General features: G+C 41.4%; 1 protein-coding gene across 4 annotated transcripts in view; it reads right to left on the reverse strand.

The window, feature by feature from the left end:
• Positions 1-6,717: 6,717 nt before the first annotated feature.
• TMEM209 (transmembrane protein 209) overlaps positions 6,718-16,170 on the reverse strand; it is a 36,901-nt gene continuing 27,448 nt past the window's right edge. For 2 of the 4 annotated variants that reach the window (XM_045495638.1, XM_045495639.1), the window contains exons 14-15: positions 14,100-14,173; positions 6,718-8,424 (exon numbers count right to left, since the gene is read on the reverse strand). In XM_045495638.1, the coding sequence (XP_045351594.1) occupies positions 8,370-8,424; positions 14,100-14,173 (129 nt within the window). In that variant the 3' untranslated portion in view covers positions 6,718-8,369. Of the gene's footprint in view, positions 9,050-14,099; positions 14,174-16,170 lie in introns of all 4 variants that reach the window. The other 2 variants (XM_045495640.1, XM_045495641.1) reach the window with 1 other exon arrangement.

The following is a 16,170-nucleotide window of genomic DNA, read 5'->3' on the forward strand; positions in this document are numbered from 1 at the left end:
TAAGGGAGATGGTGACAGCAGTGCCATTTTAGGGTGGCAAGAAAGCGTCCAAGGAGGTGGCATTTGAGCAGAGCTCTTCCTGAAGACAGGAAGCAGATGTTACACACAGCTGGGGGAAGAGCCTTCTAGGCCGAGTGGGAGGTTCAGACTATTTTGCCAAAAAGGGGATCTCTTCCCTAAGATTCAGACTTTATGTTTCCAGCTATCTGTTGTCATTCCGTGTGGATGTCCCAGTTAACAGCTCGAACTCAGCGTGTTGAAAATATGGGGCGCCTGGGTGGCGCAGTCGGTTAAGTGTCCGACTTCAGCCAGGTCACGATCTCGCGGTCCGTGAGTTCGAGCCCCGCGTCAGGCTCTGGGCTGATGGCTCGGAGCCTGGAGCCTGTTTCCGATTCTGTGTCTCCCTCTCTCTCTGCCCCTCCCCCGTTCATACTCTGTCTCTCTCTGTCCCAAAAATAAATAAACGTTGAAAAAAAAAAAAAAAAAAGAAAATCTCTCTTCTGCCAACCGGTTCTTCTTCCTCCAATTTCCGCGATTAGCGCTGCAGTCGTCGTAACCACGCAGACCGAAGTCTCGGGAGCTGTGTCTACCAAGGTACCACGTTGTGACCGTTTCTGCTTTCACAATCGCTCTCCAAGCTTTCCTGCCCCACCTGGCCTTCGGCAGCAGCCTCCTCCCAGGCCTCCCTGCCTGCTTCTGTCATCCTCGGGACAGCGGGCAGGGTCATCTTCCTTGGGTACACCTTTGACTTCAATCTCTGCTCAAAAAGCGGGGGAGTCTCTACGGTCAACTCTGCAGCCTTAGGTGAACCTTTCCTTCGAGCCCCAACTTCCCAGGCTCCAGTAAACACGGCTCGGGTGGGATGCTTTGCAGTTTTCCAAAGTCAGCTCCCCCGCTCCTGTCTTCATGGCTGGATCCCTGCTGCTTTCTCGTCCTGCTGAAGCTCATTTGCCACCTGTCCCACCTCACCTTCTCACTCAGCAGAGCCTTCTCTTCCTTTGACCTGTAAAATCCTGTTTTGCACCACTTTCCCCCACCCCACCCCCCTTTCTGGACTTTTTTTTTTTTTATTGTAAAAGCGACATACCATTGAGAGGGAATTGAAAATGGAAAAACAATCATCCACGTTCCCGTTTCAACAAGTGAGTTCACATTTGGATATTCTGTTGTAGTTGGCGATCCGCATGCATATTTTTACATAACTGTAACCACAGTAGACGTACAACTTTGATTTGCTTTCACTTCTACCCGACATTTCCCCCATCTTTTTACATAGTCTTGTTAGAGTTGTAGGAATTTTGGAAAGAGGTCAAACTAAGTCTGTAAGTATCTCATTCAAGGATAGATCTCACAGAATTGAGGTACAATAATTGATTAAACCGTTCTATCACTAGACATTTGGATGGATTTTGTTTTTAGCTATTATAGACTAGAAACCATGTGAGGGGAAAACGGGTATATTAAGTCTCCTCTGTATTCCTAGCACCTAGCAAAAGAATTTAAACAATATTTACTGGGGGGATGGATAAATCAATGAGCAAATGCTCACAATGAATATCTTTAGGCATAACTTATTTTTTTCCTGTTGAATATTTTCCTAGGATACATTTTCCTAGGATCGATGAGCCAAAGAATATTAATATCGCAGGAGGTGGGCATTGCACTTTGTGGTAGATCGTATTTTTCAAAAACGGCCACATCAACATATGACCCATCCCACATACTCTCTCCATGGAGAGGTGGGGTCTAGGCTCCCTCCCTTTGAAAATGGTCCGTTCTTTGTAGCCGCCTCGATCAACAGGATGCAGTGGAAGAAACGTGCAACTTTCGAGTCTAGGTTATAAAAAGTAATATGCTTCTGTCCCCATCTCCCCCCTCCTTTCTCAAGATACTTGCTCTTGGAATTAAGAAGTGGCTCAGGCCACATGTGGAAGCCCTGTGTGGACATTGCGCCCACATTCCCAGTTAGGCCCCCGGCCAATAGCCAGCGTCGACCACGAGCCATGTGAATGAACAAGCCTTAAAGACGATTCAGTCTTCCAGCTCCCCGGGGAAAAGTGATACTGAATGATGCTTTGGGGGAATAGTTTGTTATGCAGCAGGAGTGACGGAGATATAGCCCCGTGTTATGTTCCGAAAAGGCTGTACTAATTTCCAGGGCCACCAGCAGTGGAGGAGTGTGGCCGATCCTGGTGTGGCCGGGGGGCACAGACTCTGTGGAACAGACGGAGGCTATCCTCAGAGAAAGCATGTTCCAGAGAAGCAGCTCAGGAAGCACATCTTCTGGTCCAATGAGACACATACTTGGAGAAAACTCTGCAGTGTGCCAGGGAACGGGATGATGGTATCCCGGGATCGGATCACGGGGTTCCCAGCTCTCACACCTCGCATCTATCCTAACACAGCTCCGGCTGTGTCAGCTTGCAGGATGCCACCAATTTTGCACCCAACTGAGAAACTGCTGGCAGATGTGCATCTAGATGGCTCCACCCACTCCCAGGCGTATACGTACTCCTTACTGTTGAATTAATTTCCATAGAGCCCAATGAAGAAGGATGCATGGAAATGTAGAGTGGGTCCTCTGACCTTCTTCTCTACAAGTTTAGAGCCAACTGCCAATCCCTAGCTTTTTTTCCTCTCTGCCGCCCTTCTACTCACCAGCCAGAGAGCTCTCTACGGTCTTCAGCATGGAAAGCACACTGAAAATTCCAGTCCAGAACAAGAAAAGGATTGCTTTTCAAGTGAATTTCTACTCAATCCGCTTGTTAATCCAACAAATAGTTCCTGAGTATCTCACATGCACCTGCCCTCAAGGACCTGAAGGAAGCCAGAGTCTAACAGAAGCTCTATCATTTACAGGAGTTCCACTGTCTGCAGGGCCTCTGGTTTTCCTTGGTATTTGTTCTAGCACTGCCCCATTGTTGCACCTGCCGGGACAGGGTCAGAAGGGCAAGCCAGTGAGAGCTGCAGATCCGTCACCAGCAGAAAACTACTGCGGGTAGGTGAGAGGGGAGGGCGTATGTGTGGGGAAATAGAGTCTTGAGGTGGGAAAAAAAGTAGCAATGGACTCAGAGATAGAGTAGTTTCAATGAAAGATCATTTCTCTGGCTGCATAGAAAATACGTTGTGTCTCATTTAAGAGAATCCCTAATTCTGGGATGTGGACGTTAGCTCCGAGTTCTAAGTACAGTCTAACCACAACTTTAAGGTAGTTAGCTCCAGGAATTTTCAAGATGGCTTAAAAAAGACTTTAAAGAACTCATGCAGAACTTTGAACTGGAAGCAGAACATCGTACCGAATTTACTTTTTTTTTTTTCAAAAAAAATTTTTTTTACATTTATTTTTGAGAGACAGAGAGAGAGCACAAGTGGGGGAGAGGCAGAGAGAGAAGGAGACACAGAATCCGAAGCAGGCTCCAGGCTCTGAACTGTCAGCACAGAGCCCGACGTGGGGCTCGAACCCACAAACCGCGACATCATGACCTGAGCCGAACGCTCAACCGACTGAGCCACCCAGGCGCCCCTTACTGAATTTACTTTTAACAGTGGTTAACTAACTTGAGACGGATGCCACGTTAACACCTTTTCAAACTACCAGGTTTGGGGGCTGATGGCTTTAGATCTTTCTTCTGCCAAGTCTTACTTTCACGAGTTAGCTGGACTGCTCTGCCCCGCAGGCTGTCCAGTGGATGATGCCCCTCCCCACTAGGAGCACAAGGGGCCTTTCTGTGGAGCTGGAGCTCAGGACGCTGATGCCTGTAGTCTGGGCCAAAACTATCACAGAGCTGCCTGGTTCCAGTCTACACACCATGTGTCTGAGGAAGAATCGTGCCTGGCCGCTGCCTGAGAAAACAAGTCTTGCCCCCAACAGAGCAGATCACCACCTTCTGACTTTCCCCCTATGGGATGCAGTTCATGAAAGCAGAGTCTGATTCAGGGTTGTTATTTTTTCCTTCTAGTTTAGAAATGGGAAAGGAAGGAGACGGGGTTTTCTTGGTAGACCAGAAAGCCCAGCCTTCAAGGTACAAAGGTAGCATTGTCTATGCTGGGGAAGGGCCAGATCTGGGGTGGGGGGAGCAGGGGGCAGATCCAGCTGGGCAAGAGCAGTTGGGGTGGGGCAAGGGCGTGTCAAGGCCATGAAGGTCTCCTGGTCCATGAACGAGATAGTGGCTTCACAATGCCAAAGGGGCCATTTCTTACGTTTATGCTCACAGTCTGTTTGGGGACTTTGCAAAGCCAGTTTTTTCCCTACCTAAAAGCACTACCTAAAAGTCATCTGTTATTTTAGCTTGTAGCTTCTCGGTGATCTCTGAATCAGAATCAGCGTAAAAGGTAATTACCCTGCCCCAGTCAGGGAAAAGAGCTCAGTCCTCCCAAGCCTCAGCCCATTCAGGCCAGTGGCTCTTCTAGCCAGACTGGTTTTGGAGTATTCATTTTGCTTTGGGGACATGAAAGGATGTAACTATAGCTTTATTTTATTAAAAAAATTTTTTTAATGTTTATTATTTATTTTTGAAAGAGAGAGCGAGCGGGAGAGGGGCAGAGAGGGAGACACAGAATCCAAAGCAGGCTCCAGGCTCTGAACTGTCATTACGGCACCCACGGCCGCAGCTGGGGACTGCCTGCAGGGGACATTGTGGTGAAATATCCCTGGGTGGACGGGGTCCTGCTTGCTCTGCAGCCCCATCCTGCTGTACTGGACTCCTCTTCCTAACCCTGACTGTGGAACCCACGACCTGTCCCCGAGGTGAGTACAGCTCAGTCAGTGTGGAAATGGAATCCTGGATGACCTTCCAGGGCACGAATTAAAGATGTGGCTCAGAAGCAACACCTAACAACCTCTAGACTCAGCAGAAAGCCACTGGCACACCCAGCGAGATGTGGCAACCTGGTCACCAGGGACCAGGAAGCACAGGTGCTCGTTGTACAAACCCCTCTCATTTTAAGCGTGCAGACAAGGCCTCCCCAGATCCTTCTCAGAAGCTTTCCCGCCAGAGAGCCCAGCCCCCTGTTGCTCATAGTCACGCGTTTTTGCCTTCGGCCACTACCCACGGTCTGGAGGCGGCCGGAACCGGAGTCACCGAGGGATGGGTGCACCCCGTGCCCCTTCCCGTGGACGCTGTGGCATTTGGAACAGCGTGCTAAGGCGCAGGGCCTCACCCAGCTCACTGAGGAAGACCTTTGGGGTGCAGAGACCCGGTTGTGGCATTTTCCTCACACCTCACTCGGGCAGCCCCCCTGTTGCTGTCTGGTCCCGGGGCTGCTTCCTTCTCCTCAGGCCTAACACAGAAGGAAAAGCCAGGGAGCCTGGCTGCTCGAAAGGCATCCTTCAAAGAGGAGAATGCAAGCCTTTCCCAGAAGGTGGCTTTAGCCATTGTCAAGTCGTCCCGAACAGCAGGACAGCTCAGACTAGTAAAAAACTCCGTTCTTTTCGGCAGATGAGAAAAGATACGAGGACGCACCGTTAGACCAAAAGTCACTTCTGAATCTATTCACATGGCTGCTGAGTGCCAGAAAAGGGGCACGGATCCAATCACCCTGGGGGAGAAATGACTGCCAGCTGGAGTGGTCAGAACTAGCTCCAAAAAATAGCAGGTTTAATCAGAGTGAAGTCTCAAGGCAGGGGCAGGCTGCTCTGGGGGTTCCCCAGAGAGTGAGGGGGACAAGCGGGAGGAAGCGCACAGAGAGCCCAGCAGGCGGCAGCCCGCCCTGGCTGGGGCCGAGAATCTGGGAGGAGAAGGCTAGCTTGGGGCCAGATTGTGGAGGGCTTTAAATGTCAGGCTAAGGAATTGATCAGGGGAATGAAATGATCAAACAGGTGTTTCAGGAAGATGAATTTGAAGAGAATGCGCGGGATGAATTGGAAAGTCTGGAAGCTCGGCAACAGTCAGGAAGCTGCGAGATGAATTAGGCTGTCGTAGTGGTCCTATGTGAGTTGATAAGGGTGCAAATGAGCACAGGGGCAGCAGAAACGGAAAGGGACAGCTGCAAGAGACACTGTTAAGAAAGAATGGATGAGGTTTGCTGCCTAATTGGATTGGGGACCCAGGGAGCGAAGGAATCAAAGATGACACCAGAGTTTTGAGCGTGGGCAACTGGTAGTACAATGAACAGAAAAAGGGAGGCTAGAAGAGCGAGCGGGTTTTGGCAGATGTGAATTCAGTTCCGGTCGCACAGTCCACAGGACACGCGAATGGAAATGTCGGACGCCAGAGCTCAGGCAGGAGAGACATTATGGTTGGTGGTAAATTTGGGAATCAGATGCAGAGAGGTGATAAACTAAGTTGTGGAGTGAATGAGATCTCTAAGGAAAAGCAGAGACAGGGAAACACAGGACCAAGACTGACCTTTGAGGAAAAGTCCACATTTAAAAGATTGATATTCTAAAAAAATAAAGGACTTCTGTTCCAAAGCCGGGTTTAGAAGTGCCAGCCATATGCTACATGTCTTCACTACGGAAATATCCGTTTAAAGTGTACCATATATCAGTTTGAGAAAGCCAAGCAACACAGCATTTTTATGTCTTCGTGGGAACTAAATTATGAACACCTAGATACGCTCCTAAAACAAATTTGGCTGAAGTAAAGGCTGATATTCATAGCAGGGGGGGGGGGGGAAGGATAAATGATACAGAGAACATAATCTAAAATCAACATAATTGGTGGATCTGATCCCACAAGGATGAGTCAAGCAATGAAAAGAAAAACTCGTGAAAAATACCCTATAAATAACATTTAATTAAAGTAGGTATTTACTCATTTTAACACAAAGACCCCAAAAATTTTACCATATTTGCAGTGCACTGTTTTCCTGACATGTGAATGCCAACTAATTTATCAAAGTATTTTTAATAAAGGCTACATTAAAGTATAAGTTGGCTCAAACACTTGTGGAGACTAGTCACTATAGGAAAACTACCTAGAATATAGTAATCCACGCTAGACTCACAGTATGCAAACAAAAGAGCTTTTCTTTTTTAGCATGTATCTCTAGTCTTTTTACATGTATACTTCCCACATATTATATTTTCTTGATAGTCACAAAATAAAAATATTATAGCTTTGAATTTTTGGACTAAAAGCTGCCATAAGTCCTATAAAGAAAAAAAACCTTTGTCTTAATGTGTTAAATTTTTTCCCTTATTCCCTTTAATAAAGAATGTTAATTAACCATGTAACAACTGTTATTCTGTGACACCTTCAATAAGTTTTGAAACAGTACTTAGATTTTCACATGTTCTCGTATTTAACATGTTTAATTGACATTTTCTTCTAAAATACCACAGCAAACATGTTCAACATACATCAAAAGCAGTGAAAAGAAACCTCCTTTCCTCTGGACATAGGACTTTCAAAACACAGGAACGACTTGTCGAAAAACAGAATTTACAAATTATTAAAAATGGGATGCACATATAGGACCAAAATGCAGTTACTCAGAAGATTCTAGTTTTGTTTCCAGGTTTACGTAAGGTGACAGAAGTGGTCTCTAATAGGACGTCAATCCAGAAAACAAACACACTTGCTAGCTAGCCTTCAAGGTCCTATACGTAGATACGTAAGAAAATAGAGTCAAGCAAAACTCAGTCACTTCTTACTCTCCAGATATTTTGAACATATCTAAAAAAATTTAAACAGATATTGTATGATCTTAAAAGAGAACTCTTAAAATAACACAGTCAGATTGAATTATTAAAAAGAAAGCAAGAGTTTCTTAATGTCTTCAGCCTTTTAACCTAAGACCCAGATAGTTTAACTCTGTGAGTTAATCTGAGAGCTGACTTCTAAACATGCCAACACTGTCAAACCTCTTTCAATATTATTTAAAAATGCACATGGACTAATAATACATTGCTTACAAGTTGATCTCATCTCTTTACATGTGGGCCTTGGGCTGATCTACAGAACAACAGGGAAGTAAAGAGATAAAAAAAGGTGAATTAGCAATTTCCTTGTTTCTTTTTAAGTATTTACACCAAATAATGCGATTGAAAAAAAAAACTTTTTTGTGGGGAAAAATCAGGTGGATGATTCTCATTTGTAGGTTACAATGAAAAAGGACTCAAATTTCTTAAGGGGAAATTGCACTGTTTTGGGTCAACAAATATCTGAAGGTTTGCAGTTTCACAGACAACTGAAAAATCTGAAAGGTAATAAAAAAAGTGAAGGTAATGTCTCTCGGTGTAGAGAACACAGGAAATACTTTAACAAGAAGTTTCATAACAGCTAATTTTTCGTTAAATCTAAAAGAGTCTGTTAACACACACACATGTATCTTATTTCAAAAGACACAGTGACTCAGAGATGCTTAGATTCAACTCCTGGTTCAATCAAATAAAAGTCCTAATGTTTGGAATTAAACGACCCACACTACTCGCCAAAAATCCACAAAATATTCACACCGGATAGACCAAGATTAACTCTCCTACGAAAAGAAAAAAAAAAAACAACTTTTTAGTTGAGTTGATTTCCAAACATTTAAGGTCTCTTCAAATAACAAAAACTAGTCTTTACAAGGAATACATATTTAACTGGTAACATTTAATGCCATTCTGTAATGAGTTATGTTACATATGGCTTATCAGGTGGACCCTAGTAATAGTAATTGCTTTCTTCACTGGGCTTAAAACCCCAATTTAGGACAAATGCGTTTACAGGGTGTGGAAAATTCAAGGAATATTACAGAATAATTTTAGCAAGATTAAAGTAGAGGTAGCAATTAAATTTTTTACATGGAGGATATGATATAGAGCTGCTAGGTTTCTTAGAGAATTTTACCTATTAAATCCGAATTAAGAATTTACTAATTATTATGGATGCTTTAGTGAATGTGTACATGGGAATTCTTAATATAGCTTAAACTAAACCCTACTTATATATAAACAAAAAGAAAAATCTACTTCTACTCTAGAGAGTACTATACAGTATTCAAAGTACAAAGGAGAGGGCTATAAGAGAAAGAGATTACTCATCTGACAAAGTAAGAAATCAACCTCCGATGTCCCAAACTGAAGAATCAAGAGACAGCCGCATGCCTCTATTATTTGGAACTATAATAATATCAGAAGAAAAAGGCTAAGAGAGTTTCAAGTGGCTGTCTTTAGTGGGCTTGGGGAACAGGGAACTGGTTATTTCTGTCATGAACTTACAGCACCACAGGACTTGTAAAATTATGAGTAGTTATTGCTTTTGACAAAAATTTTAAAATATATATACACATATTACAAAAATGCCCTTCAAAAAAGGTCATTTATATATTAATTGGCTTTTCCCATTTCTTCAAGGAACTCTTCACCAAAACTGCCAATGAGAGGGGCACCTGGCTGGCTCAATCAGTAGTGCATGCAAATCTTGGTATCAGGGTTGTGATGTTGGGTGTAGAGTCCCATGTTGGTATATTTAAAAAAAAAAAAAAGAATCTTAAAAAAAAAACCAAAAAAAACCCTGCAAATGCTAAATGTCAATCTGATAGAAAAAAAAGTTTTAATTTTGGCTTGTTTTATATGAGGCTAACCAGCATCTTTTTGTGATTATTAGCCATACGCACAAAGCTTTTTTGTGCAAGTTTTTCATGTCTATGACCATTTTCTATATATTTTCTTTCCAATGAATTTATATATGCTCTTTACATATGATGGATATTAGCTTGGACTTGCTATATCTGTTGCAACTATAAAATTTTGTCTCAGTTTGTCATTTAGTTTTAGCTTTAAACTTTATTTACGGTTTATTTGCTGAACAGAACACTTAAATTGTTGTGCAGTTAATTCTGTCTAGATTTTTCCCCCCTTTTGGAAGTAAACCAGTCATCTCATTCCAGTAACTGCACAAATATCTGGCATTGACTGGATAATGTATTTGGATCAATCTGCTGCTGCTTTATGGGAATGATTCCAAATGGACTCTATTTGAGCCACTTGCTTATTTCCTTTAAGTTATAGAATAGTTTTTAAGCATTTGATTGTTTTAGAATGTATCAAGTAGATTAATCAATCATTTAAAAAGTTAATAATTTCAAAGTTTTTCCCTTGGTTAAGAAAAAAAAAATCTCAAATAAATAAAAGATGTATTAGTTTTAGTTTGAAATGTTTCTTTTCCACATTTAAGTTGCTCAATAAGATACGCACTTTAAAAATTGTATGAATTCTTCTTGGCCTCTAAGTAAGTCATTACCCCACTAAATATTTCAATCTTATTTTACTTTATTTTTTAAATAAGCTCTATATCCAACACCTGGCTTGAACTAATAACCCCCAGATCAAGAGTTGCATGCTCTATAGATTGAGCCAGCCTCCTAAGTACTTCTGAAATTTTTCCATTTTTATGTGGACAAAGTGTACCTAGCACTCAACACAAACTTCAAGCTATCATGACAAATCATTAATGCATCAAAATGTCAATTTGGATCTAGAGAGGAAAAGATAAACTTTCAATTAAAACCAAACATTCGAGGGGTGCCTGGGTGGCTCGGTCAGTTAAGTGTCTGACTTGGGCTCAGGTCATGGTCTTGCAGTTCATGGGTTCTAGCCCTGTGTCCGGCTCTATGCTGACAGTTCAGAGCCTGGAACCTGCTTTGGATTCTGTGTCTCCCTCTCTCTCTGTTCCTCCCCAGCTCACACTCTGTCTCTCTCTCTCTCTCTCTCTCAGAAATAAACATTAAACAAACACTCGCTATTGATTTAAAATATTTTTTTTTTTATAAAAAAAATTTTTTTTTTTAACATTTATTCATTTTTGAGAGACAGAGACAGAGCATGAGCAGGGGAGGGGCAGAGAGAGAGGGAGACACAGAATCCAAAGCAGGCTCCGGCTCAGAGCTGTCAGCCCTGGGGCTCGAACCCACAAGCTTTGAGATCATGACCTGGGCCAAGTCAGATGCTTAATCGACTGAGCCATCCGGGCACCCCTAAAGTATTTTTCAATTAATTCTTGGCTTCAAAATAGCCCTTCTGAAGCACTAAGTGAGGAATAATTATAAAACATTATATTTATAACATATTTCATATTTCTAATACATATGCATGCACATATTTATAATTAAATACTGCTAGAAATTTTAGGAAAAAGGTCTGTATTTACTGACATGGAAGAATGTCTAAGACAAACTGAGATTAAAAAGCAGAGCACAGGGGTGCCTGGGTGGCTCAGTCGGTTAAGCGTCTGACTTTGGCTCAGGTCATGATCTCTCACGGTTCCTGGGTTTGAGTCCCACATCGGGCTCTGTGCTGACAGCTCAGAGCCTGAAGCCTGCTTTGGATTCTGTGTCTCCCTCTCTCTCTCTGCCCCTCCCCTCCTCATGCTCTGTCTCTGTCTCTCAAAAATGAATAAATGTCAAAAAAAAAAAAAAAAAAAAAGATTAGGGGCGCCTGGGTGGCGCAGTCGGTTAAGCGTCCGACTTCAGCCAGGTCACGATCTCGCGGTCCGTGAGTTCGAGCCCCGCGTCGGGCTCTGGGCTGATGGCTCAGAGCCTGGAGCCTGTTTCCGATTCTGTGTCTCCCTCTCTCTCTGCCCCTCCCCCGTTCATGCTCTGTCTCTCTCTGTCCCAAAAATAAATAAACGTTGAAAAAAAAAAAAAAAAAAAAAGATTAAAAAAAAAGCATAGGATAATATGTTTAGGCACAATACATGTTTAAACAAAATGAAAAATAAAACCCAGATCAACTTATTCCCAGAAAGTAGTCTATAAACATACACTTTTAACTGCTAACATTGGGTACTCAGAGGCAGTGGGATTGAGAGGCTGACCAGACGGGAATTTTCAATTTCTAGTCTATACACTGCTGTGGCATTTAGGTATCTGCATATTGGGCATGTATTACTTTTGTAATTAAAAAATAAGGAAAAAAGAATATTTAGTTTAGATGCTTCACAAAAGTGAGTTTCCTATTTAATCTTTCTTACGTTAAAACATATATGACAATGGGACACATGGATGGCTCAGTCAGTTAAGTGTCAGACTTCGGCTTGGGTCATGATCTCACAGTCTGTGGGTTCGAGCCCCACTGTCGGGCTTTGTGCTGTCATAACAGCTCGGAGCCTGGACCCTGTTTCAGATTGTCTTCCTCTCTCTGCCCCTCCCCTGCTCGTTCTCTCTCTCTCTCAAAAATAGATAAACATTAAAGAAAAAAAAATACATACATATATATATATATATATGATAAAAGGGGATCCTGGGTAGCTGGGTTGGTTAAGCATCTGACTTCAACTCAGGTCATGATCTCATGCCTCAGGAGTTCGAGCCCTGCACTAGGCTCTGTGCTGACAGCTCAGAGGCTGGAGCCTGCTTCAGAGTCTGTGTCTCCTTCTCTCTCTGCCCACCATCCGCAAAATAAATAAATATTTAAAAAAATTTTTTATATATGCTAACTAATTTGGATGTAAATTAAAAAAAATAAAATTAAGAAGAGAACTAAAAAAAACTTGCTAGGATTTTGATAGGAATCATAGACTGATTTGGTGAAAAAAAATTTTTTTGGACTGTTTATGTCTTTTAAAAATCTTTGAATCTAATATGTTTAAGGACAGGAACTTGGCTTTCTCTAGAGCAGTACTGTCCGGTAGAAATATAATGTAATGTCAGTGAAATGCAAACCACATACATCATTTAAAATTTTTTTCTAGGGGCGCCTGGGTGGCGCAGTCGGTTAAGCGTCCGACTTCAGCCAGGTCACGATCTCGCGTTCCGTGAGTTCGAGCCCCGCGTCGGGCTCTGGGCTGATGGCTCAGAGCCTGGAGCCTGCTTCCGATTCTGTGTCTCCCTCTCTCTCTGCCCCTCCCCCGTTCATGCTCTGTCTCTCTCTGTCCCAAAAATAAATTAAAAAAACGTTGAAAAAAAAAATAAAAAAAAATAAAATTTTTTTCTAAATATATTTTTAATTTATTTTTGTTACTTCTTAAATTTTATTTATATTTAATTTTATTTATATTTAATTTATTAAATTTATTTGTTTACATTTAATCTTATTTATATTAAAAAAAATTTTATTTTAAGTGGGTTCTATGCCCAACCTGGGACTTGAACTCACGACCCTGAGAGATTGAGTCGTGAGCTCTACTGACTGAGCTGGCCAGATGCCCCCATAATTTTAGATTTTCTAGTAGACATCTTAAAATTTTTATAAAAAGTAAAAAGAAACAGGTTTAATTAATTTCAGTAATATATTTCATTTAATCCAATATATCCAATGTATTAATTCAACAGGTAATCAATGCACAAAAGTATTAATGAGATCTTTTGTACCCCCCTTTTTCTTGGGTCTTCAAATTCTGGTCTATATACATTACACTTACAGAACATCTAAATTCAGATTAGTCATGTTTCAAATGCTCATTGTCACATGTGATGGATGGCTGCTCTATCAGACAATGTAGTTCTAAAACACATATAAAACAGGACACCTAAGCTAAACTGAAAAGAGGCATGCGTATCGGAACTGGAATGGACCCCAGACGTTCTCCACTCCAAGCCTTTCACTTCACATTTTCTTAACCTCAGGTTTTGAGAGTTCTAGACCTTGCATTACGAGATTTCCCCAGCCTTAACCAGTCCTCCTGCTTCAAAATATTATTTGATATGCTAATATTTTGCATCACCAAAATGACCATATGACAATTCTGAATGTATTGAAACAGGACATGAGCTTCATTCTAAATATTTAGAATAACAAAGTAAACAATTTCAACTGACCATTTTTCTGTCCCAGTTAATAATATTATGGAATGGGTGCTGACTCAGCCTCTCTAGAAGTATAAACATTTTGCAGAAGGCTGTGTCTGAAATGGGATGGCTTTGTTTTGTTCTGTTGATAAATTTTAAATTGGCAAGAGCTTGAAATACATCCTCAGAGTTGCTTCTTGAGGAACACAACTGTAAAGCCAATGAGGGAAACCAGTAGGGAAATGGAGGTTGGTGAGGAATCAATGGATTTGCCCAAGAGAATAGAACTGGTTAGTGGCAGGGCTGAGCCAGTGCCAAAAGCCATATCTCTTGTTCAGTCCACAATCTTTTCAATATATGATGCTGCTTCTGCAGAATCTTAACATGGGAAGAAAAACAGTAAATAAGTTAAGTACTTGCATTTTTAAAGCATCAATACCTACCCAAGCATTCCTGACTCTTTGGTTTTTATGATGTAGAGAAACATTAACAATGTATGAAACATATTATTTCGGCCCTGGAACAAAGACAAAAAAAGACAGCAAGATTTAAACCAAGCCAAGCCAAAGATTATACAAACCAGACAAAAAGATAAATGCAGATCCTATCAATTCACATTCTACTAACTCAGAATTCCGTGTAATTCAGACTTTCATTTGCATGGATTTGTACAGAAACTTCAATGGCCCAAAATATTAACACTTATAAAGCTGGAATATTAAATTTGAAAAAAAACGCAATTAATACTCTTCTAGGAATCTGATGGAGAACACGATTTATGATTATAGTCAATATAAAATTTTTTTGTAAAGAAGCTGGTAACAACAATAACTACAAAGGTCATCAATAGAACTGAAGTCTGCAGTTAAGAGTAAGATACCTGAACAGAAATGTAAACCGGTACATAATGTTTTGTATAAAAGTAGTTTGGTAATATATTTTAAAAGCTTTGAAAATATTCTGTAACCTAGAATTCCACTTTTGGACTTTAACAAAATTACCCAAAATGTAGACAGCTAGATCCATAAAAATGAATATTCAGCAGTATTTATAAAACAAAGATTTAGAACATCCAAAATGTCCAATGGTAGGAGAACGGTTGAATAAATTATGTTACAATCTTATAATAAACTTAAAACAATTAAGAAAAAAAAATTTTTAATGTTTTTATTTATTTTTGACACACAGAGAGAGACACAGCATGAGTAGGGGAGGGGCAGAGACAGACGGAAACAGAATTTGAAGCAGGCTCCAGGCTCCGAGCTGTCAGCACAGAGCCTGATGCGGCGCTTGAACTCACAGACTGTGAGACCGTGACCTGAGCCAAAGTCGAATGCTCAACTGACTGAGCCGCCCAGGCGCTGCCCTCCCCCCCAAAATTTTTTTTAACACTTATTTATTTTTTGAGAGACAGAGTGTGAGCAGGGGAGGGGCAGAGAGAGAGGGAAAAAGAATTTGAAGCAGGCTCCAGGCTCCAAGCTGTCTGCACAGAGCCCGATGCAGGGCTTGAACTCACCAACTGCAAGATCATGACCTGAGCCGGAGTCGGACGCTTAACTGACTGAGCCACCCAGGCACCCCATATAACGATAACTTTTTTATAGCCATTAAAAAGTATTTCTATGAAAGATTTTTATAGGATGGAAATTATATTTAAGTTAATTAAATTAAGAAAGTTTTTTTTTTCTACCATTCACTTTAAAAAAAAAATTTTAATCCAAGTTAGTTACATAGAGTGTAATGATTTCAGGAATAGAATTTAGTGATTCATCACTTACATATAACACCCAGTGTTCATCCCAACCAGTGTCCTCCTTAGGGCCCATCGCCCATTTAGCCCATCCCCCTACCCAATGCCCAGCCAGCAACCCTCAGTTTGTTCTCTGTAAGAGTCTCTTACGATGTGTCTCCCTCTCTGTTTTTATCTTATTTTTGCTTCCCTTCCCCTATGTTCATCTGTTGTGTTTCTTAAATTCCACATATGAGTGAAATCATGTGATATCTTTCTCTTATTTCGCTTAGCATAATACACTCTAGTTCCATCCACGTTGTTGCAAATGGCAAGATTTCATTCTTTTTGATTGCTAGGTAATATTCCATTGTATTCATATACCACATCTTCTTTATGCGTTCATCTGTCGATGGACATTTGGGCTCTTTCCATACTTTGGCTATTGTTGATTGCCCTGCTATAAACATTGGGGTGCACGTGCCCCGCCAAAACAGCACTTCTGTATCCTCTGGATAAATACCTAGTAGTGCAATTACTGGGTCATAGGATAGTTCTATTTTTGATTTTTTGAAGAACCTCCATACTGTCTTCCAGAGTGGCTGCACCAGTTTGCATTCCTATCAGCAGTGCAAAAGAGTTCTTTAAGGAAGTTAATTTTTATTTTCTATTTATTTATTTTTTTTTCAACGTTTATTTATTTTTGGGACAGAGAGAGACAGAGCACGAACGGGGGAGGGGCAGAGAGAGAGGGAGACACAGAATCGGAAACAGGCTCCAGGCTC

The sequence above is a fragment of the Leopardus geoffroyi genome, chromosome A2 (genome assembly GCF_018350155.1).
Source record: "Leopardus geoffroyi isolate Oge1 chromosome A2, O.geoffroyi_Oge1_pat1.0, whole genome shotgun sequence".
Classification (NCBI taxonomy): domain Eukaryota; kingdom Metazoa; phylum Chordata; class Mammalia; order Carnivora; family Felidae; genus Leopardus; species Leopardus geoffroyi.